The sequence below is a fragment of the Rhopilema esculentum genome, chromosome 4 (assembly GCF_057945365.1).
Source record: "Rhopilema esculentum isolate cy_ngs chromosome 4, ASM5794536v1, whole genome shotgun sequence".
NCBI classification, from domain to species: Eukaryota; Metazoa; Cnidaria; class Scyphozoa; order Rhizostomeae; family Rhizostomatidae; genus Rhopilema; species Rhopilema esculentum.
In genome coordinates, this window is record NC_142818.1 from 2,220,880 (window position 1) to 2,248,733 (window position 27,854).

The window sequence follows — 27,854 nt, forward strand, 5'->3', positions numbered from 1 at the left end:
TTGCCTGCCTTGACAAAGTTCCTTTTTGGCGTGGCTCTGATCCTGTTAATCAGAGTTAGATTACTTGGGCTCTGTCGTAGCTTCACAGTTAGAAAAATTTAAATCGTTTCTTTGCATATCATAAAGAATTGAACTATTAATAAATAAATTGGCTTTCATTCATAAGGGTTTTAAGCAAATTTATTCGGTCATGGAATCTGAGACTGCTGAACACTCGAAAAGTTTTTGAAATGTAAAACTATAAAAAGAAATAGAAGGCAAAGTACTTAACATTAAAGAGCTGCATTTCCAAGTCGTTGCCAAAGGAGCGTAGCCAAAGGGGGTGTGGGAGGGGGCGCTGTACCTTCCCCATCACTTTTTCGGGGGAAAAAACGACATGTTTCCTCACCCTGTAGTATGATTGTAACTTTTTACAACAATTGTCATGTATTAACACTTCTGTAGCAGTTGAACTTTCAAAGTATGGCCTAAATCAAGAAATTTTGAAGTAGAAACGCCTAGAAGCAAATTATGAGATTATTCATCTTATTATCACACCTTTTAAGAGTGACACACGCCTTTTTCTATGTGTCAAATGTTTCTATGTTTCTATGTGTTAAAAGTGTCAAAAGTTATTTCTATACCCGCAAAAAAAATTTTTTGGCTTCGTCCTTCATCAGTTTTTCTCAATTTGATAAACCAGTTGATAAACCACCAACCCTATATTTACTCATTATTCGCACATAAATGCAGATCTCACAATTCTCAAAATATTTCCTGGTAAAATTCTATGCATTTCAAGACAATTAACACAACATTTGCAGGCTGTTAAAGCTGAAATTTTCCATGCTCGCTAATAGCATTGGAAGGAAGCACCGATTAGAAAAATTTACTTTGGCAAACTGCCGGAAGCAGGAGCTGGTTCCTAAGCAAATTGTTTCTTAGCTTTAGCAATTTTCTTTTGTTAAACGTGTGATTAAGTATAAAGAAGCACATGAAATCCAGTCATAAAAGATTCATTCAAACATAGCATCTTTCTTGTGATTTGAATTGCATTAAGCACGTCTTCCACGCCATTTATTATTCACTCCATTGGTTGACACATTTTCATTCATAGTTCTACGAAGACAAGATAATTATCGAAATGGACTCATTTCAAGGTGACGTCATAAAATAGACATTTCCATGATGTTTGACTTTGGATCCTGAAAGAATACAATACATAGACGTCGCACCTCTATCTATCTAGCGAGCAAGGGGCTGAGTTTTGCCTATGGTTTAATGTTGCTTTGGCCTGGCTCCATACCTGTCCAGCTACTGTGGTGTCTTGCCGTAAGATTTTGCGCTTAAAACCATAAGTTTGCGTATTGAACGGTAATTACAGCATACGAAACCCTTTTTTCTTATCATTCGTTATTCCTTGTTTCAAAACAATTCCAAAATGGCAATTTAATGTAAATAACAAAAACATATAACTCATTATGAACAATAACTACACAATGAAAAACAGTAGAGTGTACAAAGATTCATTGCAGGAACCACCAATCAAAACTTCAATCAACATCGAAGATATATTTTACAAAATTACAATGACGAAATCTTTTCAGTTTCAAATTTCAACATTTTGACAGAGTATACAAAATTAACTCAAGGCTTGGGAATTACCGAAGTTATGTAAGTCTTAGAAAAAACGTAGACTTAATAGGAATGTGGTTCATAGATTTGATTTTCTGATTAGATTTTCTAATTTAAATTTTATATGATCTCGTTTTTGTAATGCAAAATGGAACCGAGGCCTGATTTTTAGGCCTGAAATCAGGAAAAGTCGTGAAGCAAACTACGATCACTCGTGAAACATTTGTATGGACATGGAAGAGGCCTAGTAATTGTAAAAATGACTTGATTTTGAACCACATATATTTACTGCAAAAGCTGGAGGGTCAGTAGTATCCAAGTTATGTCCAAGTTTACATCGATTGATCGACTCGAAGGGTCGTCAAATGAGGTTGGTGGCCTAATTATTAAGAAAAAGAAAACAGGAGATCAAGGAGAAAACAGAGAGTTCAAGCGTCCTTCGGAAAGCCGTCTTGGTTTAAAGAGACTTGCAGAGGAAAAGAGGAAACAGAAAGATGAAGAGGCGAGGATAAAAGAAGCGGGGGAAGAGTATTCGAGGTATAAAGATGAAAAAGAAGAGAGTGATTCTTACAGCGAAAAGAGGTATAAAAAAGATGGACGTCATTACAGGGCATATAAACCCGAGACTCCATCACATCCTGGTGGGGTAAATAAAGAGGCACAAGCAAGGATAAAAGAGAGGTATGAAAGAAGTAGGGATAAGGGGGTTTATGCAGACAGTAGAGATAATAAAAGGAAAAAGGGTAGAACAGAGGCAAGAACTGATGAAGACTCTGCAGCATCAAGGTACTACAAAAAGAGAGAAAAAGAAATGAAACGTGATTCAGAAAGACGCAAAGGTGATAAAAGATCTGAAAAAGATTATGGAAGGCATTCAAGTACAAGAAGAGGATATGAGCAGTGGGAGGATACCCCAAGTAGAAGTAGGCGATCTGGTAGTGATGGCAATGAAAGTACTCCAAGAATAAGTTCTAGAGGTAATGATTTACTCATAATGAACTTTTTTCATCTAATTTGAAATTTAAAAAGGACTACAATCTTCACATAAATTGCTGCTACAATTGCAAGTGGCAAAATAATGTGGCATTTCCTTTACATGTACAGTAATTCATGTACAATTACATGTACAGTAATTCAGCTATATGTTCTCAATGCAAAGATACAGGGAGACATGGGTAACCTTGTCAGCTTGCCTCATTTTGACTGCTTTGGATTTTTAGTTCAGTTTCAAGCATCAGGTAATCAAAAACCCAGGTCCAACAAAAATGTAGTAAACTTGTCAAGGACTTAATATTCAAATATTTGCTGATGATTGCCATAACATAAGATAAATTCAAAAGTGGTTCAGAATCATCTCCAGTTTTTAAGTAGTTCATGTTGATTTATATTAAATGTATTTTTTGTTTCTGTTCAATAAAAGCAGCAGTTGCAGCAGCAAAAATGATGAAAATGTGAAGTTTTGAAATGGTTAATTTGAATTTGATGTCCTTAATATAAATCAGATTTATTTTGTCGGTTAATTTCTGGATTAGAGAAATTGAATAGGCTATATGTATTCATCTTTTGGTTCATAGATCAGACAAAAGTAATCTACTTACATTACTATATTATGAAATATCAACCAAAGCCTAAAAATGAAGATATGTTTGAAGCAATCCATTTTTGGTTTGTGGTTCAGTCAGTCATTTAGTTAGTTCAGCTAGTATGTAATCAATCAATTAATCAATTTCTCATAGAGATCAAAACACCATCACGTAGTGCCTGGGATGATGAAACTCCTGGCAAGTCAAAGTGGGACATAGAGTCACCTAGATACTCCAGCTCTTCGGAAAGAAAAGAGAGAAGGTACCTTCTTCCGTCAGCTATTTTATTTGATTACATGTGAAATTAAAGCATTTACTTGAACAAATGAGTCAAAGTGTTTCAAAATAGTTAAAACAATGATACAATGATAAAGTGATTTGTTACAGTGACCCTTTATCAAAGACTTTTTTAGAATATTTGAAAAAATTAAAGATGGTTCCAAATTGAGGTAAAAACTCACATTATTCTTTGTCCTCTTTTTAAGGATGCCTGCAGATGGGGAAACACCAAGGTTCACCCCAACTCATAAGTATAATGCTTGGGCTGATGACAAAAGAAAACTTGGTACAACTCCAGGGTCTATTAGAAGAGGTTTGTAATGTATGCACTAGCTGTTAATGGTTATGGCTCTAGCTATTAGAATGCAGAAGGAATAGAGACATTAAAAAGGAAGAGGCGATTTGAATTAAATGGTTTGGAATATAGCATATATGGTTATCAGCAGAAGCATATATGCATAAAATGTGGATAACAAAGATTGTGCCATACCTTTTTGTTTATAGGGTTGAAAGGTTCCATGTATATTGGAAGAAAGTTTGAGAGAAAAACAAGACATGACTAGGACAGGACGCTAACCAGCAAAACATTGACTCATTGTACTACCAACTGAGCTACCAGGTCACAACTAAATCGTCACAAATTCTGTTTTGCACTCACATATGCAATGTTTAGGGAATCTACTTCAAATTTTTTATTAACACCGATGAATTAGCAAAAACACTGAGTCTGGTGCCAAGGAATGTAGTCATCAAGACTGGTATAGTGCCTTGTGTATCAATGTGTTGAATGGTGGAATCAAAGTTTTCCTTTACTCCAATTGCCTACGAGATAAACATATAAGTTGAATGTGCAAGAATGTCATGTTTTAGGCAGAAGAAGAGATACAGATGAGGATGATGATGATGGAAAACTTCCGAATCAGGATAAGCAACAATGGGAAGAAGAGCAGAAGGTTTGCATCAATCAACAAATATATCTTTGTGTAGCTTCTGTATAGATCATGTTGCTCTCAGTATGAAATATTTCTTTAAAAAATGACTTGGGCACTCTCTTTACTTCTAATTCATTCAAGGGGGGGGGCAATAGAGGGTTTTTATTTGTAACAAGGACTAATTTGACAAGTTTCTTTCAGAATGGAGCATGATTTATTTATAGAAAAGTACCTCTGCATGCTGAATTGATAACAAAAAGTTGATTGCTACTGATGAATTGGCAATCCATACAATTATTTAGTTCAAATCGATGTTCTGTGATTTCTAGAAACTTGACCGTGCTTGGTATGACATGGATGCTGGCTACGATGAAAACTCAAATCCTTTTGCAAATGTATCAGAAGAATATGCCAAGAAAAGAGAGGAAGCCCTTAAGAAACAAAGACAGAAGAAAATATCTGCCAGGGCGAGACAAGTTAGAAAGGTATGCATGTGTCATTGAAGCAAGAAATCGTGTTAGAATTATTTTTTATCACTGTTAAAAATGATAATTTAAAATTTTTAGATGTTTAATAGTACTGTGTAATGATTTATAGATTGACTACTAATAATTATATTTCTATCACTTCACTTCTACTTTTTTGTTTAACATTTAAAATTGTAGGTAGAGATCCTTGAATGTTGTTACCTATCCTCACAATGACATTAAATTTGCTGCTAAGTATTATGTAGTTAACATAAGCATTTATGGTTTAAGTGTATTTTTCTGAAAGGTCATAGGCAACCATTTTTATTAATTGCAAGAAAATTCTTATTGGATTTGAAAGAGGCAAATATTTTGATTAAACAAGCAAAAATTTTAAAACATACTACAGTTTTATCGTCTGACACTCTTCTTTGAACTTTTTACACTCTAAAAAATGGTAGACAAAAAGCTTTAGTATATTTCAAAATGTTTGCTTTTTTCAAAGTCATTTTTAACTATTGTAGTACCAAAATTTGTTTGCAAATAATAACTAATTGACTAAAAGATGGTGATTTTTATGACGTTTTATCATTTATCTTACAGGATAACGAGCTTTGGGAGACAAATCGTTTATTAACGAGTGGAGTCGTACAGCGGACAGAGTTCGATGAAGACTTTGATGAGTCCGACGAGGCCAAAGTCCATCTCCTTGTTCATAATATTGTCCCCCCGTTTCTAGACGGCAGGTTCATTTTTACTAAGCAGCCTGAACCTGTAATACCAATAAAGGTAAAACTCTTAGGTTATCAAATACATCGCCGGTACACTGCTTAGCTAAAGAGCTTTATGTAAAAAGAGAGTAGTTTCACATGCGGAGCTCATATTAAACGTTTATCCAATGAGTGGGGCGTAAAAGAGTATGCTGGTCATTATAATATCGTCTCATAGAAACCAGCAATAGGCTAGACTGTAAAAAACAAGAAAAATTAGAAGTTTATTAAATAATTTCAGTTTTGAAGTCACCAGTGTTAACTTTTTAAGAGATAACATTTTGCCAGAACACCTAAGCTAGAATATACTCAGCTTACCAATCGTAACGTTTCCACGTGCCTTGTATCAGCGCACCCTGCACCTTTGTTTTTAGGCCAGGCCTTCTCATGTAGGCCAACAACTTTCACTGTTTCCATTCGTTCCGCATTTAGACCATCATAAACTCGTTTTTTGAAAACCTCTTTCTGTACACTCCTCGGTATAAAAATGCACGCAGGTGATATATCCACATTCTGTCAAGGGAATTCAAGCACTGTTGTCTTTGGGTCTCTTGAGCATACTTATGATGCGTGCACTGTGTGATTTGACGTTTGAAAATCGTTTCCCTTAGGACCCTACCTCAGATATGGCAACTGTCGCACGCAAAGGATGCCATGTCGTGAGGTTGCACAGGGAACAAAAAGAGCGGCTAAAGGCCCAAAAGAAGGAATGGGAGCTTGCGGGAACAAAGCTTGGCAATATCATGGGGATCAAAAAGAAGGATGAAGACGATGAGGTAATGCTGTTGCTTATGTACGCATTCTCTCAACTTGACGGGGTGTAGGATTTTCACTGTTTTCAGGTCATTTAACATAAAGACATAAGTTTAGTTCAGTTTGGTGAAAGTCTTGTTGTTGCCGTTTCAGGCTAAAGAGAAATCGTCTTCTTAGTTTTTATAGCAGAATACGTATCATCGTGTTTTAGATCAATTAGCTCAGGAACTGAGCACTGTAAATTGTTTCTCGTCTGGTTGAGTTGTGAGATCGCTTATGCACACAAGAAAGAATTTGTTAAGAAAATTTCAAAACACATTTATGGCAAATATGCCGTAACGCATATGTGAAGCTAAGTAGAAAAACACACGATGATATGTTAATTGTCAAAATGTAATCGCTTAATATTTTGCCGACATAGAATGACGCCACAAATTTAAACAAAGTCATCGAATCTACTGTAGTATTTTGTGCCAATGATTTTATGACATTCCGTTTGTTCTACGATAAATTAACCTTGTACCTTATTGAGTTTAAAAACCATATCTAAAACACACATACAGGATCATAACTTATTCTGTTAATATTAATTTTTTTATAATTCTACTGTAAATTGTTTTATTTGTATCTGTTAGTTTTAATTCAAATAGACTGCAGGACTGAAAGGATATTTGGTCTTGCTTATTCAAATTATATTTGTATTTATTTTTAAGGTGAAACTTATTTTGTATTATTTTATATGACAGTACTATCATTCTTATTGTCAGAATTTTCTTTCAATGACCGATTATGGAAGAGCTTTGCTTTTTTTTAGATTTTTTAGTACCAAAATTTTTACTGCTTAAATTTTACATCTGAACTCTGATGAAAAACTGATTTAGATGAAATACAATTTTTGCAAGGTTTTGATAGCATCTTTCCTATCTGATATTTCTTGTATCCCGTAAAAAACGGCCTACACCATATTGAAAATTTTTACGTAATCAGCAGATGTGTTCGAGTTCCACGTGGAATCGGTCAAAACCGCGCAAACCCTATTAACACATCATACTTGATTCGCTACATAATGTCCATCTTTCTGACTATCAAAGTGAATTAGTGTTTTGCCATTTACTCTCGAGTTAAGGTGGAGCTGTTAAGGTGGAGCTGATTTCTTACAAAAATATGTTATAGGATAAGAACAAGAACGATGTTGATTACAAGTCCAGTCAGCGTTATGCTGACGTAATGAACGATCAAAACGAGGGTGTCAGTGACTTCGCAAGGAAGAAATCGCTTAAAGAGCAGAGGGAGTTTCTTCCTATATTTGCAGTTCGCCAAGAGGTGAGTTGCCTTTCCTTACCAACACTATGTCTATCTGCTAGCTTCGCATTGTTGGAATCTCGCAAAGAAATTGTGCGTTTGTTTCATGACTACTTGTACTGTAATGTATTGTCATAATTTAAAAGAATTAGTGAGGAGTGGCTCCATGACTTGGAGATGGGGGATGGGGGGGGGAGAATTAGGAGTGATTCCACGGTTCAGGGGGGGGGATGGGATGGGCAGCTATTAAGTTCACGAAGTCAACTAAGTTCATAAGATGCGCGTGTCCGTATAGTCTTTCTGTTTAGGTTAATCATTGCTACTTAGTTCTGCTATATAATATATAACTAAGCAGAGGTCATCATTTTGAAGTTTTCAACATGTGCCTTTATGCTGTTGGTTATCTAAATGCAATGATGATAGTTCTATAGATCTATAGGCGCATGTTCATGCGCTCATGTACCTACTTCAAATGGAACATCACATTTTAGTACTATAGCCTCTCTTTTAACAAGAATGACTTTATGCTTGGGTGAATTGAAGAAATAAAGAACATCAAGTGCTTTATACAGACGCTAATCTGAATATCAATTAGCAGAATATCAAATAGGTTTTTTTGAGATATCAAAATGCTACGCTTAAAAACTTTTCTTGAGACGAAATTTGCTGGTTAGCTCAATAATGTAGTATCAAGCTAGAGGAGTATTAAAAGCCTTTATCCTTTGCTAGGATGGCTTTCTCAGATGTTTCTATGTTTTGCCTAGAATTTGATATTATGACATGGTATGGAAGCAACTCAAATGTGATTTCCCATTTCAGACGAGTGAATTTGCTACAAATTTGCTTACGCTTTAATAGAGGGATTCGGTTGTTCAAATTTAAGATTGTGACAATAAAGCATTGACATTTGACCCCAATCGCTATCTGTTTCTTCGACAATCTTCATTACAAAAAACCCATAACCTCATCTGTAAAATCGCTGTACATACAAACAATGATGGTGTTTTTGTAGAAACCTCTGAATTTTGATAGGAAATTTGTCATCAAAGAAGGGTGTATTCACGATAGCACCGACAACCCAGAGCAGGCTTTGTGATGTTGACATTAATTTTCACGACTATTCGTTTTTCGCTATGTTTTCTATCGTGCGCACCCTGCATGGTTTTCTGATAGACAAGTAACAGACTTTCCAAGCACTTGACTGTTAGAACATAACCACTTATCTTATACGGTGGTTACGTGGGCCAAAAAGTTCTGAAGTGTGCCATCATAAAAAAGTCAATTTTTAGTTTTTGACGTCTGTTCACATAACTTAAGATAACATCTTGAAATATGCATGAAAGTGAAAAATAGGTTTATAATGTTACAAATTGGGTGAAATATGGCCAATGAAAGATTGAAGGTTTGCAAACGAAAGATTTTAGTATGGCCTGGTTTATAAGGTTATAAACAGAGACCAAATTACAGTGATTTGACGGGATAGAGCTTGTACTCATTCAGCGATCTCTTGGTTAATTTATAACGAATCTGAATAAATATTTAAAGTATTTAAAAATGCTTTTTCAGGCTATTTGGTCCAAATCTCCCAATTCTGAAGACACATTTTTATGACTACATTACTTGAAAAATCTTTTGAATAAAAGTATATTTGCAAAAACGCCAAACTATGTCAATAGAACAGACTGTTTGACACAGTGGAACATCACTTTGTCGGTTAGAAAGCATTGAGACACTTTTCCATTTTCTCTTAGTTCCCTTTATTGATCTTATTCGTTATCTTCGTTAGGATAGCTTCCTCTGATCTCATTTAGTTTATATTTATACTTAATTATTATTTTTTCGATAAGTATTTTTAAATAAACGCGAATATGACTTACGATAGTGACAAAGCTCTTGGATTTTTGTTGTTGGGGGTTTAATTTAAATAGTTAATGTTTTTCTTCATAGCTATTACGTATCGTGAGAGACAATAACATTGTCGTTATTGTTGGAGAAACTGGATCAGGAAAGACAACGCAGCTCACCCAGGTAACAAACTAACCCTCAACGTAGCTCTGCCTTCTAAGCTATTAGCTTTTTATGGCTAAAAGCAGCTAAACGCTTTTCTATGTTATTGAATTTTGGTCCCACATACTACTTGCTCATTAGGCCTATAAGTAGAAGAATAAATAAACTACTGTGATATGATGCACGTATATTGAAAACTTGTTCTGGCATGACGTAGCGAAATTTCAGCCGACAATCGTGTGATATTACATACTTTATGTGGAAACCAACTCATTCTGTTTATGTCGACTCCAGGAACGTTCCTAGTCACGGAAAACAGTAATTGTCGTTTCAACAAATCAGCTTAAAATCGTGTTGATTACTTATCATTGTTATTATACTTGTGCTCAATTTCCGTTTCTTTCTGGACATGTTAAGCTTTCTTATTCAATCCGCTTAGAATAGTTGTGGGTGATTTTGATGCGACACACCTTGGCAATGTTTCTTTGAACTCTGACGTTCTCTTTTAAGGCTTCTTTTCCCTGCCCTTGTCATTAGGCATCCAATCTTTATCGGTGTTCTTTCAGGGTGAGGTTTCAATCCGCTTTTGTTGTTTAATATGTTAACGAAATATCTTTTCCAACTAAGGAATTTGGCATCTTGATAAAGTTCGTCTTCTGGACTAGTAATTAATCTTGCGTTTAATTGCTTTGAACTGTTTTAAAGCACGTCATGTGATCCTTGATCCTTTGGAATATAACTAGATTCATTAAAAACTGCCAAATATCAAGCTAAGTTCCAAGGTCGTCTAAGAATTCAAACCATTAAGGCAATAGCACGGCTTTTTGGACTTCAGATTACAAAAGACGTTTATGCACAGCCTGCATAACATAGTTGATATGAAAGCGGTAATCAACGGACTGTATTTTATTGGCAAAATGTAAGGGCTTCTCCTTGATAGGCGTCTTTAAAAATAGCCACTTCGTTTTATAAATCTTATGGAATTGAATGTTATCTATTATTCAACATCAAGGCTAATAAGAAATACTTTGAAAACTCCAATCAGCTTTTATATTTTAAACATTGGAATTTGGTAAATTCAAAATAGACAAACAAGATTAGCAATCACACATAATTTGATGTATCTGGTTTGAATCAAGACTTGTAAATGATGGTAACAACTGATACATGTATTTTTAACTATATCCTATTATAATTCCCTTACTATTTTATGCCATAGCAATCAATAATATTAATAGAAAGTTTCTCATATGTTATTATAAACCTTTTCATTAAAGGCAGTCTGTCCCCTATTGTGCTCAAATTTATTTTCACGGGAGTGAAATTCATGCACCGTTGAGCTTGGTCGATAATTAAACGATTTAAACCTAAGCTTTTGTATCGAATGACTGTGTTCCCCTTGAAGTGAAGCTGTGGCTAGAAGAATTTTGTCCCCTGTTTGGTTCATGCAACATATATGTCATCAGCGAAAGAAATGCTTCCATTATCATCATTCAATTCCAGTAATTAAATCTTGTTGCCATTTCCGATAGCCTTTTTGCTCGCAGTTTCAAATGTCGTCCACTACCGCAGCTAGGCCAGCCAAAGCGAACCCCAAGTGTTAAGGAGGGAATACTAATTGTTCATATTAGCCAATCATTGAGAGGACAGACTGCCTTGAACGTTCGAAGAAATACCTAACCGAAGTTTACATAAATGCTATGATAATTCTTGGCTAGGCATTTGATTTTTTATAGAAAAAAGCTTCATTCGTAATGAAGTATTGAATAAAGGTATTCTGATATTTTTAGTACATGCACGAAGATGGATATACAAAATATGGTATGATAGGGTGCACGCAGCCTCGCAGGGTTGCTGCAATGTCAGTTGCGAAGCGTGTCAGCGAAGAAATGAAAGTACACCTAGGCGATGAAGTTGGATATGCAATTAGATTCGAAGATGTAACGAATGAGGTATGGATGTTCTTTTTCGTCAGGGAATATTTTGATCACGAATTACTTCCATTCCTCTTGTGGATTTTTTTCTTTTAGATTATACTCTAATTAAGGTTCGAAAAGAACTAATTTTTCTCTGAAATGTTTCACAACACCAATGATTGGTAAATAATGGAATGTAACTAGTTTGATACTTGTCTAAGCTATCAACATTGGCTTTGGAGGTAGGGGGAAGAAGGAAAGGTAAGAAGGAGGAGAAGGAAGGAGAAGGGAGGTGAAGGGAGGTGGAGGGAAGTGGAGGGAAGCGTAAGGATAGTATTCGGGACGAGAAAGAAAAAATCAAGTTAAAGAAAAATGACTTGGTGACTTTTTAAATAAAAGAGCTGTTGCATTTTTTGAAGTCAACATAAAATGCAACGTTATTATCAGGGAAAGAAGGTAACTAAGGCAAACTGTTTATTCCATTTTGATTCCATTTTTTACTATCATCCTTCGTCACGGCTTTGTAAAATGGCTTCAAGGGACAGAGGCATTGTTGGTTAGGACTTCGTTTCTTAAATCAGTGCACCAAGACTTTTTGACACTTATTGTAAAAGAAACAATGAAATCGAGTTTTAAAATGCATCATATGCTTAATTTGAATGTCTCACGGTAATTTTATTAGATGCAAAAAAGCATCTGCAACATCTTCTCTGCTTACAGATTATAAACATGCTTTTTTCTTCTCCAGAAAACAATGATAAAATACATGACGGATGGGATTTTGCTGCGTGAATCATTAAAAGAGGCTGATTTGGACCATTACAGCGTGATTATTATGGACGAAGCACACGAAAGATCCCTGAACACGGACGTTCTGTTTGGCCTTTTACGAGAGGTAGTTTGCCTGTTTGTTTTTTAAACCCTGTTTACATGGGGAAAAGGGACCGATCCAGTCTGGGTTCGATCTGGTTTGGGATCCCAAGCTGGAACGCACTCCAAAGCGAACCCAAATTAGTACGGATAGCGGATCGATCCCGTGTAAACGGAAGGCTGATCCGTACAAGTTTGGGAGCGATCTCGGCCTGGATCGATCCCGTGTAAACGTGGTCTTGCAGTCAAGGTATACCTGTAGTAGGGATCACACGCGGTAACCGACTGGCAAACCTCTTTGCACTTTTCAGTGATTTCTTTTGAAGAAAAATGATTCTGATAATGAATATAGCTTCTTTCCGCCGCTTCCTATAGCACAACGCCATGCCTCCTTAATGAACAAGCCATTGTATACTATATCACATTGCGGGATTAATATATTTTTTTATCTTCATCGCTGTTTTTCACAATTCACTTTTAAGCCCATACTCTCATTATATGATTTCGCCAGTTTTGTGAAGATATTTAAACACTTTCATATCTTAAGATCCATAAATGTTAAATTATTAAAATACCAGAAAACAGTATGAAATTTACGAGGAAACACGAAAGCGAATATCTAGAATAAGATTAGAAAATCTTATATTAGTTAGATGAACGCGAACAGATTCATTAATCGGAAGTTAATTTCCCAAGTGTTCTCTGCTCTCAATCTACAAGACAGTCGCAAACTTCATTCAGGCGCGCCTTGCATATTTTCCAACACACTAGTCGAGTTCAAACGAAAAAAAATTATGGCATGGAAATACTTTCATCTGCAGATTGTGCAAAATTTTAATTGAGGATATAGGGTTTTTGTAGGTTTCGTATGGACATTGTAAAGTAGGTTTTAAGTTATTTTGTTGGCGTTAATTAGCTTATTAGCTATATGTATTTTTTTTCTTTTTGCTAACGTTAAAGAAATTGTTAATAATAATAATAATAATTTTTAGGCCGATGCTTGCTGCTAAACTCGCAATCATGTTTCTATTTTTCAATTTCAGGTTGTTGCTCGTAGAAATGACCTTAAACTCATAGTTACTTCGGCTACTATGGATGCTACTAAGTTTTCGAATTTCTTTGGAAATGTTCCTGTTTATACGGTATTTTTGTGATTTTTTAAATTTATTTTGACAATGTTGATCCAATACTCTTAAAATACAATTTTGTTACAAATTGTTTTCTCTCTTATTGTTTATTGTCATAATGGATGTCATCTTCGTATATAAGGCGCTTTTGCCTTGTAGTATTTGCCATTTTTCAATTTTCTTTGCAATTTTGATGCGAATTAGCACTTATATAATTATTTGTATTTGCATTTTTTATCTAGAAATAGTTTAACTTTATACGTTTGTGTTAAAGTTTAACGTTAAAGCGGCCTCCAATATTATATCTGTTCTATTCTATCTTTATTCGGCTATTTTATAGCTCCAGTCTGCAGTTTCTTAATTTCTAAGAAAATGTTATCATAATTTTGATAAACACATACTGTTTCGAACAAGAAAATTTCGATGCCACATTTCTTAACTAGATCTTGTAATTTGCGAATCTGGCCCTTTAGATCCCCGGTCGTACATTTCCTGTTGATGTTTTGTACAGCAAGACTACGATCGATGACTACGTAGATGGAGCTGTCAAACAAGCACTTCAGATCCATTTGACGCCAACAAAAGGTAAATCAATCAATCAATCAATCAATCAATCAATCAATCAATCAATCAATCAATCAATCAATCAATCAATCAATTTTAATGTTGAAAATTTGAAGACCTATTTGATCTGTCGTCTTTCATCTTTACATTGTGGTAATCAGACATTGAATCTTCTAACTAAATGTAAACAAATGTGACTTTTCTAAGTAGCAAATGGGTATTCAAGAATCATAAAACTCTAACTATAGTTTTGTCTTTTTGTGTCGGAAATTCAGCAATTCATTTCAAAGGGATTGCCAATAAAGCACTAGAAAGAAAGATGGTGATCGCCTCAAACTTTCGTTAAGTGAAATTGAAATCTGACGCAGAAAGTGTATTTCTTATATGTGTAAATTTCAAATATATTTTAGTAATTCTTGATGCAAACAGACACAAATTTGGAAGTTTGACGACGAGTTCACGTTGTTAGTGATTTGATAACAGCCTATAAGAAAAGAACGGTCATCAAGTCTTCTTGAAATTTACAATGCCTGCCAAAAGTACTTGGAACACCCACCAATTTACGCTGCATTTGATATCTTTCATTCCTTTCATGAAAAAAAATTTCTACTTCCGCCCCCTTCCCCCTCAAACAATGTTGATGATTTAGAGAAGTATCATGAAAGAAGCGCAAAAGAGAGTGCTTCCTAAAATCCTAGCCTGTTTGATAGTAAACTAACATCGTTCCGTGGGGGAGAGGGGGGTGATTGGTTTTGACCTTGGAAATTGATGTCAGTGTTCCAAGACTTTTAGCAGGCATTGTAGGCAATTGCTTGACAAGGCGCAAACTGTTAAGAATGGTGTTAATCTTTCGTTTAGGCGATATACTGATATTTATGCCAGGACAAGAAGACATTGAAGTTACGTGTGATTTGATTTCAGGTAAGAAATCAGTTTAATTTGCAACTGTCTGTTGCATTTTCTTGTTCCAATTTCGACTTTCAAGTACATCAGGCTCAGAAAGCCTTTTATAGATTTAGCATTAAGTGTAAAGAACTCCAGTTGCTTGATAATCTCATTAAGCGTGAAACTCGGAGTTGCAACTTAGAGTCGTCCTGTTCTATACACCAAACAGCGTGTACAGCTCTGCCCATATGACATCGACGTGCCAGGTGGAATGGGACGTGCCAAGTTGTCATGGTAGATAAAAACTGAAAGTGATTTTTTCATTGTGTGATTTAATGCAGTAAGTTCGAATCTTGGTGTGAACGAATATAACCCAGAAAAGCAAACATAGCACACACTTCTTCGATTGAACCAAAAGATTCTTTAGTTGAAATAGCCATATTCTTTTGTTACCATTCTCATATTTTTTGTTACGTAGAGCGACTGGCAGAAGTTGACGAAGCACCCCCGTTGGCTGTCTTGCCTATCTACTCTCAACTTCCAAGTGATCTGCAAGCGAAAATCTTCGAAAAAGCCCCGGATGGCGTACGAAAATGCATCGTAGCCACGAATATTGCAGAAACATCTTTGACTGGTTTGTTTTATTTCTTTATCTAAAGAAAATTAGTGCTCAGTTTGTAAATATTGGATTCTAGCATTAAATGCCCCAGTTAGGCCAATCAATCATATTGCCAGTTATTCAAATAGTTAACGTGTTTCATCTGCTTTGCAGTCGATGGTATCATGTTTGTTGTTGACGCTGGTTATTGCAAGTTGAAGGTGTTCAATCCGAGAATTGGCATGGACTCTTTGCAAGTATTCCCCATTAGCCAGGTATGTATTATCTATAATGTGTGCATTTTATTATAAGTGTCGCCTTAAAACAATGTTATCATATCTTGATAAACACAACCAATTTTCAAGAGCCTAAAATGCAATCAAATATGTGCGTTGCGTGTAGTACTTCATCCAAAATAACGAAACGTCGTGTTTTTAACAACCAAACTATTATATTTTCATTCTGGTACTCAATTTATTTGCTAACTACATTATCGCTAAAATGCAATCATTTCCAATCGCATTTTATTCTTCCTGTTTTTAATGTCCAAATTATGAGCAAAGACTTATTCAAACCTTATTTTCAACACTTGATATTTTTTACTGTATATAATTATTGGCGGATTTATTAATACTATAAATGACTTTTTTGATTAAACTTTTTTTTTCCCAAGGCGAACTCTAATCAGAGGTCTGGCAGAGCTGGGAGGACTGGACCCGGGTACGTCACATTTCTGCTTGCTGCTCTTTATTTTCATTTAAAAAATAGACCATGTACACGCACAGAATTGTTGATGCGAGAGGCGTTTGTTGCGTTTTGTGTGTTTCAGAAAATCCGCCTGATTTAAAACGTCTTCTGCTGTTCTATATAAGGCTAATGTCATATTTTAAAACGGAATCCCAAATGTTCCTTTCGATTTTTATAGTCGGTTTCCCAATTTTTTGGAAAATGTTCATGAATACATTTAACTGCAAAGCTGACACGCTCTTTATTTCATTATCCTTGCATGATTTCATTGTAGGCAAGCATTTCGACTATATACCGAGCACCAATACAAGGAAGAAATGTTGCGAACGACTGTCCCTGAGATTCAGCGAACAAATTTGGCAAACGTGGTTCTGCTTCTGAAATCGCTCAATGTTGAGAATTTACTCGAGTTTCACTTCATGGATCCTCCTCCGCAGGTATTTTTAGTCCTATAGACAACCTTGTGATGGTTGCAAATTTCTCTTAAGCCTTTCCTTATCTGTATGAGCTCCAGAAAAAATAGGTGGGGCTGAGGGATGCAGCCACACCTTCATTGAACTGTTGATTCTTTCCCATGCGTGTCAGCTTCTTGCTTGTTTTAGAATAGGAAATAATTTCTTTGCAACAATCATGCTTTGTAAGTAAAATAGTTCGCCAATTCATAACTCTCGCTGTTGGATACCGTCAGTCAGCTTGGTAGAATCTTTTTAATATTGTCACTTCACAAAAACTCTTTAGGAAATCGATGAACAAAACACGATATATTATTTCATCTTCTATCCTTGCAGGCTTAGATTATTATAAATTGCTTCTGTAATCCTACCACTAATCTTGGTTAATAATGTAATTAATACTTTTAATCAGCCTGTAATTTCTATATATATAAAGTAACAATCAATAATTTATAGGCCTGCATACCACAGTCAGCCATTACTAGATTCGTATCTTCTGTCTGGTGCATAAGCAGCATTCCTAAATTGGCATATCTAACCAGACATATCTACGTCACATTCAAAGTAACTTTGGTTTCTCACGTGTTGATTCGCCATGGATGTGCGTCAAATTGTTTCATAACAATATTCGTAAACATTAACCTTATTGTTCTCATTATTTTTGACCTCATTATCCAGAAGCCTTCATTACTTCACGTATCCAATCTGTCTTAAATTGTGACATGTGGCAAACTGCGTCCATACACCTATCATATTAGATTAAGATAAGATCTCTATTTGGTATTTGTAGGCTTTGTGATTATGGTCAGCGCACGTCAAGTATCTGTAAATACTCCTCATTATTTAGGCCGCATGCAAAGGAATTTTGACAGCTATCGAAGGCACAGAGATACCGTCGAAATAATCTGAATGCTTGGTCAAAATAATTCTCTATTTTGGGCATAATTGCTAATAACCAATTTGTGAATTGGTTTGATCCATTCACTACTAACTTAATTTTGGTTGCCATGTTATTTATTATGAAATAAAATAACCAAGAAAAATAAAATGGTTTAACATCTCATACCTCATGCAGTTCTGCTCTTTCTCTTGTGCTTTCTTAGAATCAACTCAATCTTTCTACTCTACCTAATTGCTCTCTTGCAGGACAATATCCTTACATCAATGTACCAGCTCTGGGTGCTCGGAGCTTTGGACAATACTGGTACCCTAACAAACCTTGGAAGAAAGATGGTTGAGTTTCCACTAGACCCTGCGTTATCGAAAATGTTGATAACATCGTTAGATATGGGATGCAGTGATGACGTACTGGTAAGAATAGTAATGTCAACTGTCGTTTGTTCTGTGACTTTAATACAGGAACCTAAGATGATAGACGATCATTATCGTTGCATTAATGAGAATGTTTCTTATAAACATTTCAAATAAGCTTGGTAAAGTAAATCAAAAGCAAGAAGTTATCCCCCCCCCCCTTCACCCTTACAATGACAGCAATCAAGAGAGGATTTGCTATTGATTTCTTAATAGGCGTGACCAGAGCTAGGGCCCATCAAAGAGATGTGTCTGTTGCCTGAAGGTTCATTTTAGAAGGCTTTGAAAGCAGGAAAAAAATTTAAAACAAACTTAATTCACTGTTGGGCTCTAGGTGCCCATTTTCTGGATGTATTCCTTGTCGCAAGTTTGACTTTAGTTTCATTCTGTTTTCTAACCTTCTATTCTGTTTTCTTAATTTCAGATTATTGTTTCTATGCTGTCGGTTCCTTCAATATTTTACCGGCCTAAAGGACGCGAAGAAGACAGCGATAATGCACGAGAAAAGTTCCAGGTTCCTGAGAGTGACCATTTAACGCTCCTCCATGTTTACCAACAATGGAAGGCTAACGAGTGAGTTGCCATAACAACTAAAAGTATTCTTCTTTGTCATTTCGGAAATAGGCATTAGTACAGAATTTTGTTTCTTAATACCTAATGGAAAGTGCAGAAAGTTTCAGCAAAGTTAAAACTATGATGGGATTATGTGAGTATCTGAACCTGATTATCTTAGGAATAGAAAAAACAAAGTAAATTTACTTAGGTTCGATCTATAGCTGTTGCTTGCTTAAGTCAGACCGAAGAAGGGGGTAGACGGAGCATGGGTCGCTCAAGAAAAGTCTTTGAACAGTCCATGATTTATTGATGTTTAATGTCATTACTATTATTGGTAGTGTAGACAAAAGCATTATAGATATCACGCTATTTTTGTAATTAAACTATATTCACACTATTCAGCTGTAGCATTTATGGCATCTGTCATTCCCATTTTTTTGGCAAACGTCGGTTTTTCAACATTTCTGTTAAGATCTTAATATTTTTAATTGTATAGAGCCTTAATTGTATTTTTAATTGTATAAACCAACTGCAAACTGTGCAGTATCACTAAGTTGCAAAATATTTAATTTCCTGAGAAAGTGCAAAGTATTTACAAAAATACAATTTCTCGTCAGTAATTTGTTGCTAAATAGACTGAAGTTCTCTTTCTGAGGCAAGTTATGTTGAGTGAATTGGCTGTGGTACACGATTTGATTTTGTTGCGTTTGGTCTTCTTCCCAGACTATAATTAAACTTGGTTTGTAATGGCCTGTGTTAACAGAAGGAACATCTATCATTTGTGTCAGGTAAAAGTTTGGTTAATGCCACAATGCCGCGGGTCACTTCTGCAGTTCCTTTTGGTGGTTTTGTAAACAATTGGCTGTTGATAGCAGCTTTAAGAATTGCCGCTGTGGTATGATTTGGCCTCGGCATCTTTATTACGTTCCAAAACTCATTAAAACGCCATTCAAAAATCTATATTACTAAAGATCTAAAACCAAACGAAAATAAAATTTCACTGTCAAATTAAATTAGAGCAGAATTATAAAAAGTTGGTAAAGTTATAAATGTAACAGCTTTTTATATATTTTCTTATGATTCGTTTATTTTTGTCAGATATTCAGCATCATGGTGCAACGAACACTTCATACATGTGAAGGCCATGCGCAAGGTGAGATGCAGAGGCTAGCATACAATTTTCAAGTACATCTCACTTTACTGCATCAGCAACCGGCAGTAATTTTATATAAATGCTTATTTTATCCCCCAGCCATTATATGTTTTCGTATTTGTGTGTGTATAACTGTATAAAATGATTTTTATACGTCTTCGCTGGTGAAAAAGGCGCTCAATGTCGAGAAGACAGAGCAAGAAAAAGATAAGCTTCAAATAAACAATAGATGTTGTTTCACAATTAAAGTTGTGATTAAATGTTGAAGTTGAAGTTCTTTTTGTTATTTCTTCAAAGTTTTAACTATATTTCGATGCTAATTTTTAAACCAACTGTTGGTTATTGTTTGCCTTCTTTTTTTGAAATATTTTTCGTTACGTTTTGATTTATTTGATGCTACAGGTAAGGGAAGTCCGTTCGCAGCTTAAAGACATAATGTACCAACTGAAGATGGACATCAAATCATGTGGCTTTGAATGGGATCTTATAAGGAAATGTATTTGTTCTGCTTACTTTCATCAAGCTGCCAGACTAAAGGTACGAACCTCTACAAACTTCGTCTCAGATTAGCTCATTAAGACGCTATGTCCCGTCAGTTGATCATTCATGTTAGCAATAAGCTCTGTTGCACATTAACAAACAATGAATTGTTGAAGTGAGTCCCGCGATGATGATTGGATAACGTAACAATAGCCTGTTGTATAATGCAACCATTGGGAATTTAGAAGAGCACGGACATTCATTTGGACATGGTTCCTTTAAGCACTTTTGCTCGCTGAATGTATTCTTTAGAGAAACAAGTCACATTTAACTTATAATATCCTTATAACAAGAAGTTATCGTATTATAAACTAAAATGACCTGTTCCTCATCAAGAAGAAATACAATTTTAGGAGTTCATTTAAAAGATGTTAGATATGTGTTAATTCCGCTGCACCCAATCTATTTTCTGATCTTGAGCAAACGCAGCCACCTAATTAGGCTTAAGAAAAGTACATATTTGAAGTGAAATAATGGTTTTATTGAGGTAGTCAAAGCTGGGTCATTTCCTTTGTGATCGATCCAACTGTAGACACGATTACTGTCATTATTTAAGAATTCACTAGTATGACCGTTCATAAAGCAAAATTCCCTTGTTTAACAACAGAAGGCTGCATCAACATGTACCAGTTAACCTATAAATACTTTACATAAATTCCTAGTGGTACAAGGAACTCTTTAGTGTGAAACTTCACCATGAAATAAACCAGTTCTGCTGCCTGCCAGAAGCTCCAAGCAAAATGCTTTTGATTACGTAAGCTTGATAACGTTTTATACATATTTATTTTCTCAAATAGGGCATCGGTGAATATGTGAACTTACGTACAGGTATGCCTTGCCACCTTCACCCTACAAGCGCCTTATATGGAATGGGGTACAGCCCGGACTATGTTGTTTACCACGAGCTCATTATGACCGCCAGGGTATGCTTTTTGTCTTCTTTTAACTCAATCCCTACCTTTGAATACCGTAATATTTTAGATCAGTGACGTAATTTCATGCTGCTTTTATACTTGACTGCTATATAAACTCACCTTGATTCGCGATTCAATGACTCTCTATTAAACAGCTGGGAATGAATTGTTGGCTACTAAGGTTGTGCATTAGCTGTGCACCAGAATTGAACATAAGACTCATTACCTTTTTTGTTTTCTTGTGCAATCAGCCTGTGCTCACACCGTAAACCATTTTGCCGATACTGCAGAAAAGATACGAAAAATCAACAAATTTATGAGCTTGAAGGCTGACTGTTATTTCATTTACATTTAAATTTGACATTCAATTGCTTTAGCTAATCTTTGTATCTCGGTTTTGGTAGACACTTTTTTATTTTTCTGGAATAAAGAAATTTTGTTGATCGGTGTCTTATGATTTCTCCCAGGCATTAGCAAAAAGTACATTGAGAAATTTTGCGTTTAGAAAAGAAGGTTCGAGTTAGAATATATGATCAATTTTTTTCAAGGAATATATGCAATGTGTTACAGCTGTGGATGGAACGTGGCTGGCCGAGCTTGGTCCCATGTTTTTTTCGGTCAAAGATTCTACTGCTGCCCGACAGGTGATTACAAACTTGTTTATCAAATGAACCTTCCGCGCTTTGAATTTTCAAATAATCAATAAAGAGAACTATCTTAGTACTTCCTAAAGTATATTGCTCTTCCGATACTCCACAGCGTGAACATCGAATAACGAACAAAAATTTATGTCCAGGTGTGGGTCAAAGCTAATGATTTCTGCCTTATGGTTCCACATTTTCATACAATTCTAAAAAATGTAAGCTAGTTATCAAGATGTTAATTAAATGAAAATATTAATTGTCGATAAGTCATTTAAATCGTTTTGTTATTATCGCTAATTTCTTTGTCATTTATCTTGCCAAGAGATCGACATCACAAAATGCACTAGGCATGTTTTGTATTCCTCTATTCCTTCTTTTGGGAACTGTCAAGTCCCCATCGCTGTATTCAAAGATATAAACAAACTCCCTGCTTGTTTACATAAACTTCATTACATCCATTCTCGATCAGTGAAACATTAATGCCTTCACTGTTCGCCTAACTAAAACATCACGCCAAGGAGACAGTGGTTATTCAAGAATTTTGCAGACATCTCAAACAGTCTGGTACCAAATATAACCTACTTTAACAACAACATTGGGTTTTACGTCCAGCAAAACCGTAAAAAGGCTTTGACAGCCTTTGTATATCTTCTCAGAGAACTCTCGGTAAATGTTGTAATGGGTTTATCATCTTACTGTGATAATGTGAACGATTTGTCAAAATATTTTTCTGAGGATGCGTTTGACAAAATCGATTTAAAGATGGGGGAGGGGTCTCTTCCCCCAAGAATAAGGAACACCTTGCGTGCCGTTTGTGTCAATCTAAATGGGTCGATTTTTGAGATGTCAATGCTTAGGGCTTGATCCATGTTGATATTAATTCATCCATGTTGATAATAAAGGGATTATTCGTGTGCAGAAGTTTTGATTAATTATTATTAACTTGGGAATATCTATGTTTTTATTTGTCAGTCAGTAAGCGCTGTATATAGATAATTTATTTTTTTAGGAGAAACGAGTGAAAACTGAAAATAATAAAGAAGCAATGGAAGAAGAAATGAAAGAAGCAAGTAAAAAGCTGAAAGACAGGGAGATCGAAAGACTCCACGTAATACCATCACCAAGGTTAGCTTGCAACATACAAATGTAAAATTTGCTACTTTTATCTTGGGTTTCGAGTTTACTTATAGTGTTTTGGGCCAGTATTAATTGCAAAGGCTGTCGAGAGTGTTATCACAGAAAACTTAACTAATAATTGCATTAGTTAAATACTGTATGGAAGGGGGGGGGGCGTATTCTAAAAAGGGGATTTTCTTACGGAATCATGCAATCTGGGAATTCATGAGTTTTGCTGTCAATTTTCCACATCTTCTGCGTATAAGCATCCACGCATGCCTGTACTCTTAATGAGAAGCTGCTACTAGAAATCACATACTGAGTTTTCGACAGCTATTGCCTTAAACCATAAACATATACAATGTTCAATGCATTAAATGCTGAATTTTTACTTCGATAAGGAATCAGAGAAAGAAGGTAAAGTAAAGCTGTTAATACACGCATATTCATCAAGAATAAACTAGGATCATTTTACAGTGGTCTATCGTGATTTGTTTTGTATTTCCTCAAAACTGGCGAATAAAGAAACTGGTTTTTTTTCGCTGCTTCGTCATATCCTTTTTCAATCGAAAGACGGTTGTTATTATTTAATTAAAGGCTGTTATACTACGGTACGAGATTTTTCCGAAAAAATTTGGATTTTTAGTGTTTTTGCGGGATTTTTCTTGAAAGCAAAATAATTTTTATTAAAGGCATATGTTACTTCCGTTAAATGATACGTCTCTTGCTCCTAAAATTCATGCACAGAAAGGGAAGCAAGTTATTTTTTAAAGATGGCCAAAGTTTCCTTCCAAATATAATCAAACTTGTTTTCAAACACACCATTTGAAATTGGATTATTTTGTGATCAATTAACTGAAATAATTTCCGTTTGAGCTGAAATGAGTGAATTAAAACGAAGTTAGATTTGAATTTGTCAAATATAGTCATTATTTCATTCACAAAGTAAATGCACGGCTTAAGAAATTTGCCGAAATTTGCAGTAGCTGTTTGCCTATCAATTATCTTGACACATAGCTGCATTTTCAATGTTTTCTCGGATCAAACAAAATCAAGAATAACTAAATCAGTAGCGAAATTCAATTTCTTAAAAATAACTCTTAAAAAATGCTGAATTCAACAGTGATTTTGAAAATGTAAATAAAGTGCCATTTGTGGCTAATGATTCCTTCGCTAAAACTCTTAAATTATTATTGCTTAGCGACCTCACGCGAATCACTGTGATATGCATAGCTGTAGTTGAGAGTCAGATAACTATAAACAACGTTGGCAAAGGGGCAAAGCTGCAAACGATAATGCTTAGGTCATCCTACCAGTACTGCTCATAAATTTTTCGCAAAGCCCCAGTCCCGCTTGTTGATGGTTTGTTAGTGACGCTCATACAACTACTATCAACCATGTTTCTTCTACAAAGCTTTAGTGTCAGACTCTGATACTTTTAAGGGCTCTTAAAATTTGGGATATTTTTGGCTCACACTATGATTTTACTAAGGATTTTTTCCCTTTTAGGAGCCAAATCGCCACCCCAGGCAGGAAGACACCCTCTACACCAAGACGCACCCCATACAAGTTTGGGCTTTAACTAACGGGATAGGCCTACCTGGTATGGAGAAATCGATGGTAAAAAGAGTCAATGCCAAAGCTGGAAATATCATGGAGATTGCAGCTTTTCTAGATGATATCCTTGATGGCAAAAGTGCATTCACATACCACCGGTGGTTTCAGCAATTAGGCTTCAAATGGGCACTTCATTTTGAAGACTATTTCGGAGGATCTGCAAGTCGCAGAATGGAAGTCTTTGATACTTTTATCTTGTTCTGGACCTTAGTATTTCCCTACTGAAAAAGTCTGAAGGAGGAACTGGACGCTCGCTTCTTGTGTAAAGACTCTTACGTACATTTGTAGTTAAATGAAAAACCAAACTTTGTTACTTTATTAACAATAGTACGAGTTCTTTTAATAAACTAATTTAAAAAGATCGCATGTTCTACCATAGCAAGTGAAAGAAAACATTAAGTAAGTGTTATTGTGGATCTATAATGCATGACGAAATCCAGATTTAGTAGGTGTATGTCCTTTTGATGCTCTGTTAGACAATGCCCAACAAGATCCTTGCATCAGTAGGCCCTCGTTTGACATGGAAAGCAAAAAGTTATTATTGTATTTGTGCATCTATTTTTTAATGAAGAATTGAGCCATCCACTTGACTTGAAAAGCTTGGAAAGAAACTCGTTCTCTTTTAATAAGCGCGCTGTGTGCGTATTTATAAAGCTATGTTCAAGGGTGTGCTCTTAATCGAGCGTGATCGCTTTTCGAGCATGTGTGCCTTTATCAAAAGATAGGGAAGGTCGATTAGAAACCACCAGTCAATTGTGACAGTAATGCGCCTGTAGGACTATCATTCCTAGTTTACACAAACGCTCTAAAGAGAACAATGGACAGAGAAGCCTAAAAGCTAGATTTACGGTACCAGCTGTGCAAGATGAGTGCAATTACAGCAAGATGATCATTTCAGTTTTCCTTGCGGAAATTAGAGGCAGACTACAGATACAAAAGTGGCTTAAGCCATCTGTAAATTAACTTTAGCCAACCAATAAGCGCGTGAGTGGAATCACACTCACTGATTGGTCAATTCTTGACTGAAAGATGGTTTAAGCCCCCATAGTATCTGTCGATTGCCTTCAAAGAAACGGTTTCTAAAATGTGCGTGCATTCAAGCGTGTGCGCCGATCAGAGAAATTACGGTACCTAATCGATAAAGTGAATCACAAGGATTACAAACGTCAAAAACGAGGTCTTCGAACACTTCATCCGTCTCGCTATAGCTAGGGCCTTTAATCTGAAATTACATTCTAGAGTATTTTGTTATCAAAAGTTTTTTTATTGCCTTTATTAAAATTTGAAAAGCTTTTAAAACTGTATGCTGCCTAATTCTTTTTTAACGCGTTTGCTTAAAAGATATGTATGTCACCAGACAGCTTTGCAACACGAAGCTGTTCTATTCACATGAAATGAAATACTAGCTAAGAATTCACTTGATGATATGACAGATTAAGAAGATTGGACACTTGCAATTCACAGCTTCAGTATTGAAGAGCATCAAAACCAGTGCTTTATATTGCATTGGCTTTTCGGGTTTATTGATGTCCAAGTGGTTCAATCGACCTTTACAGCAGATCCTTAGACATCTTTCAAAATTGTCAATCATTTTTTACCTTGAATAATCAAAACTCTTTGAAGAGGGTGCTTTGTGGTTGCTTTGAGACAGTCTGCCAAAATTATTTTCACTTTCCGACACACATAAATGAAGCTATGATGTCAGACTTGATTTTACTTAGAGAGACACCCTCTGCTCAGAAACAAACTGTAGGTATATATATATATCTAGACACATTCTAGCAATGCTCATTGGTGCATTCTCGACGCTATTCATGTAAATTCCCCCGCCACAAGTGTTACCATCCCCTCGAAGCAGAACAACTAGATTTGGAAGCTGCTTATGTGTCTCAAAGAAATTCATTAGCACTAGATAATACCATACTGGCAGCTATTTTCAGGTTTTGAGAGAACACAAATCACTATCGCCTATTGAGTTCCGCCATGACAACTTTTTTGACGCGGCATATATAGAGGCAACACCCAAAGGAATCCATTTCCCCGGTTTTGTAAAGTCAGCCCTCTTGTTGGCTCCCCTTTTCTCCGGAAGTTGTTTCCTTTATATTTTACTGGTCCAATGTTAAGTAAAATTCATGTTGTATTAGAAACGAATCGATTTAGACTGAGAATTGACAGAAATGGATAAAGTCTAGGCAAAATTTATTCAATGCTGCTATATTGACCAAGGATTTCCCGTATTGATCAAAGCTCTTTAGAATTATTTTCCATCTGCAGCATTGTAACTTGCTTTGCTAGGCTATAAGATTTGGCAACTGAAGCAGTCTGGGAGAAGGCATGTGAAACCTAATAGACTAACCACGGTGTTTAGGAAAATCTCAAAACTTGATTAAGTTTAGACATAGACAAGATTAAAATAGGTGTTTACATTTTAATTGTTATTATATTTAAGTACTCAAACCTTATCAACTGTAAAGAAATTTTGAAGAGAGTAACACCCTAATGATAGATTATTATTCTGAAACCCATTATGTGGCAAAGCTTTGCTTTCAGCCTTCTACAAACATACTTGATCATCAACATGATTCGTGTCAAAGAAAAATAGAGGACTGTATCAATATTATGAAATCACGGGATTGTGAGCTGAATCGATAATCTCATCTCACGTAATCCAACTAGTGACTTAAAGGCTGACTTGCTGTGCAAACGAGCTTCAGTAGAGTTCCTTAAAAGATTGTTGGATGAAACTGGTTGCAATTTTAAGTCATTTAATCTTTTTGCCTTTTACAAGGACATTCTGGACCAAGGACCGCGGAGTATATTATAGATTGAGGGGGCTTAAAATGTTTGGGGGAGTTAAACACGCTAAAAACCAAGAGCAGGACGATTTTTGGTGTGGCTTTAAGCACATTTTTGAAATTATTGGAGGGGAGCAAAAGCCCCTGTAGCCTCCCTCGCTTCTGCGGTCCCTGTTCTGGACAAGGACATACCCTTTTAAACTCAGCCTGAATTCGAAGCATATAGGAAATGGGTAACTATTTACTCGTGACACGTGGACTGAGGACTAAGGAGCGCGTATGATTAACGAGAAAAATCGTCCTTGTGAAATTGCGGTTGTGTTTCTCAGTTCTAATGTCTTTA

The 27,854-nt window shown here is 35.7% G+C and overlaps 1 protein-coding gene and 1 long non-coding RNA gene across 3 annotated transcripts in view; one reads left to right on the plus strand and one right to left on the minus strand.

Annotated features, from left to right (window-relative positions):
• Positions 1-27,854, minus strand: part of LOC148960300 (uncharacterized) — a 58,918-nt gene that overhangs the window by 12,485 nt on the left and 18,579 nt on the right. For both annotated transcript variants that reach the window (XR_016145194.1, XR_016145193.1), the window contains one exon: positions 21,566-21,623. This is a non-coding gene — a long non-coding RNA (uncharacterized LOC148960300). The remainder of the gene's footprint in view (positions 1-21,565; positions 21,624-27,854) is intronic.
• LOC135690727 (pre-mRNA-splicing factor ATP-dependent RNA helicase PRP16) lies at positions 1,756-27,241 on the plus strand. The gene is made up of 26 exons (XM_065208367.2): positions 1,756-2,591; positions 3,351-3,459; positions 3,683-3,789; positions 4,347-4,429; positions 4,738-4,893; positions 5,479-5,664; positions 6,257-6,421; positions 7,572-7,721; positions 9,648-9,728; positions 11,498-11,659; positions 12,372-12,518; positions 13,537-13,635; positions 14,094-14,205; positions 15,043-15,105; positions 15,548-15,703; positions 15,842-15,942; positions 16,341-16,387; positions 16,689-16,851; positions 18,013-18,177; positions 18,602-18,750; positions 19,831-19,885; positions 20,288-20,422; positions 21,223-21,348; positions 21,888-21,983; positions 22,993-23,108; positions 24,609-27,241. Exons 1-26 carry the CDS (start codon positions 1,937-1,939, stop codon positions 24,679-24,681), a joined length of 3,657 nt encoding a protein of 1,218 aa, XP_065064439.2. The 5' UTR covers positions 1,756-1,936; the 3' UTR covers positions 24,682-27,241.

What these genes read in the sequence shown, in the direction of transcription:
- LOC135690727 (XM_065208367.2), top strand. Translation starts at nt 1,937, where the DNA reads ATGTCCAAGTTTACATCGATTGATCGACTCGAAGGGTCGTCAAATGAG. An exon ending in TACGTGTGATTTGATTTCAG is followed by an intron (nt 15,106 to 15,547) that starts GTAAGAAATCAG and finishes TTTGTTACGTAG; the next exon opens with AGCGACTGGCAGAAGTTGAC. An exon ending in GCTGGGAGGACTGGACCCGG is followed by an intron (nt 16,388 to 16,688) that starts GTACGTCACATT and finishes ATTTCATTGTAG; the next exon opens with GCAAGCATTTCGACTATATA.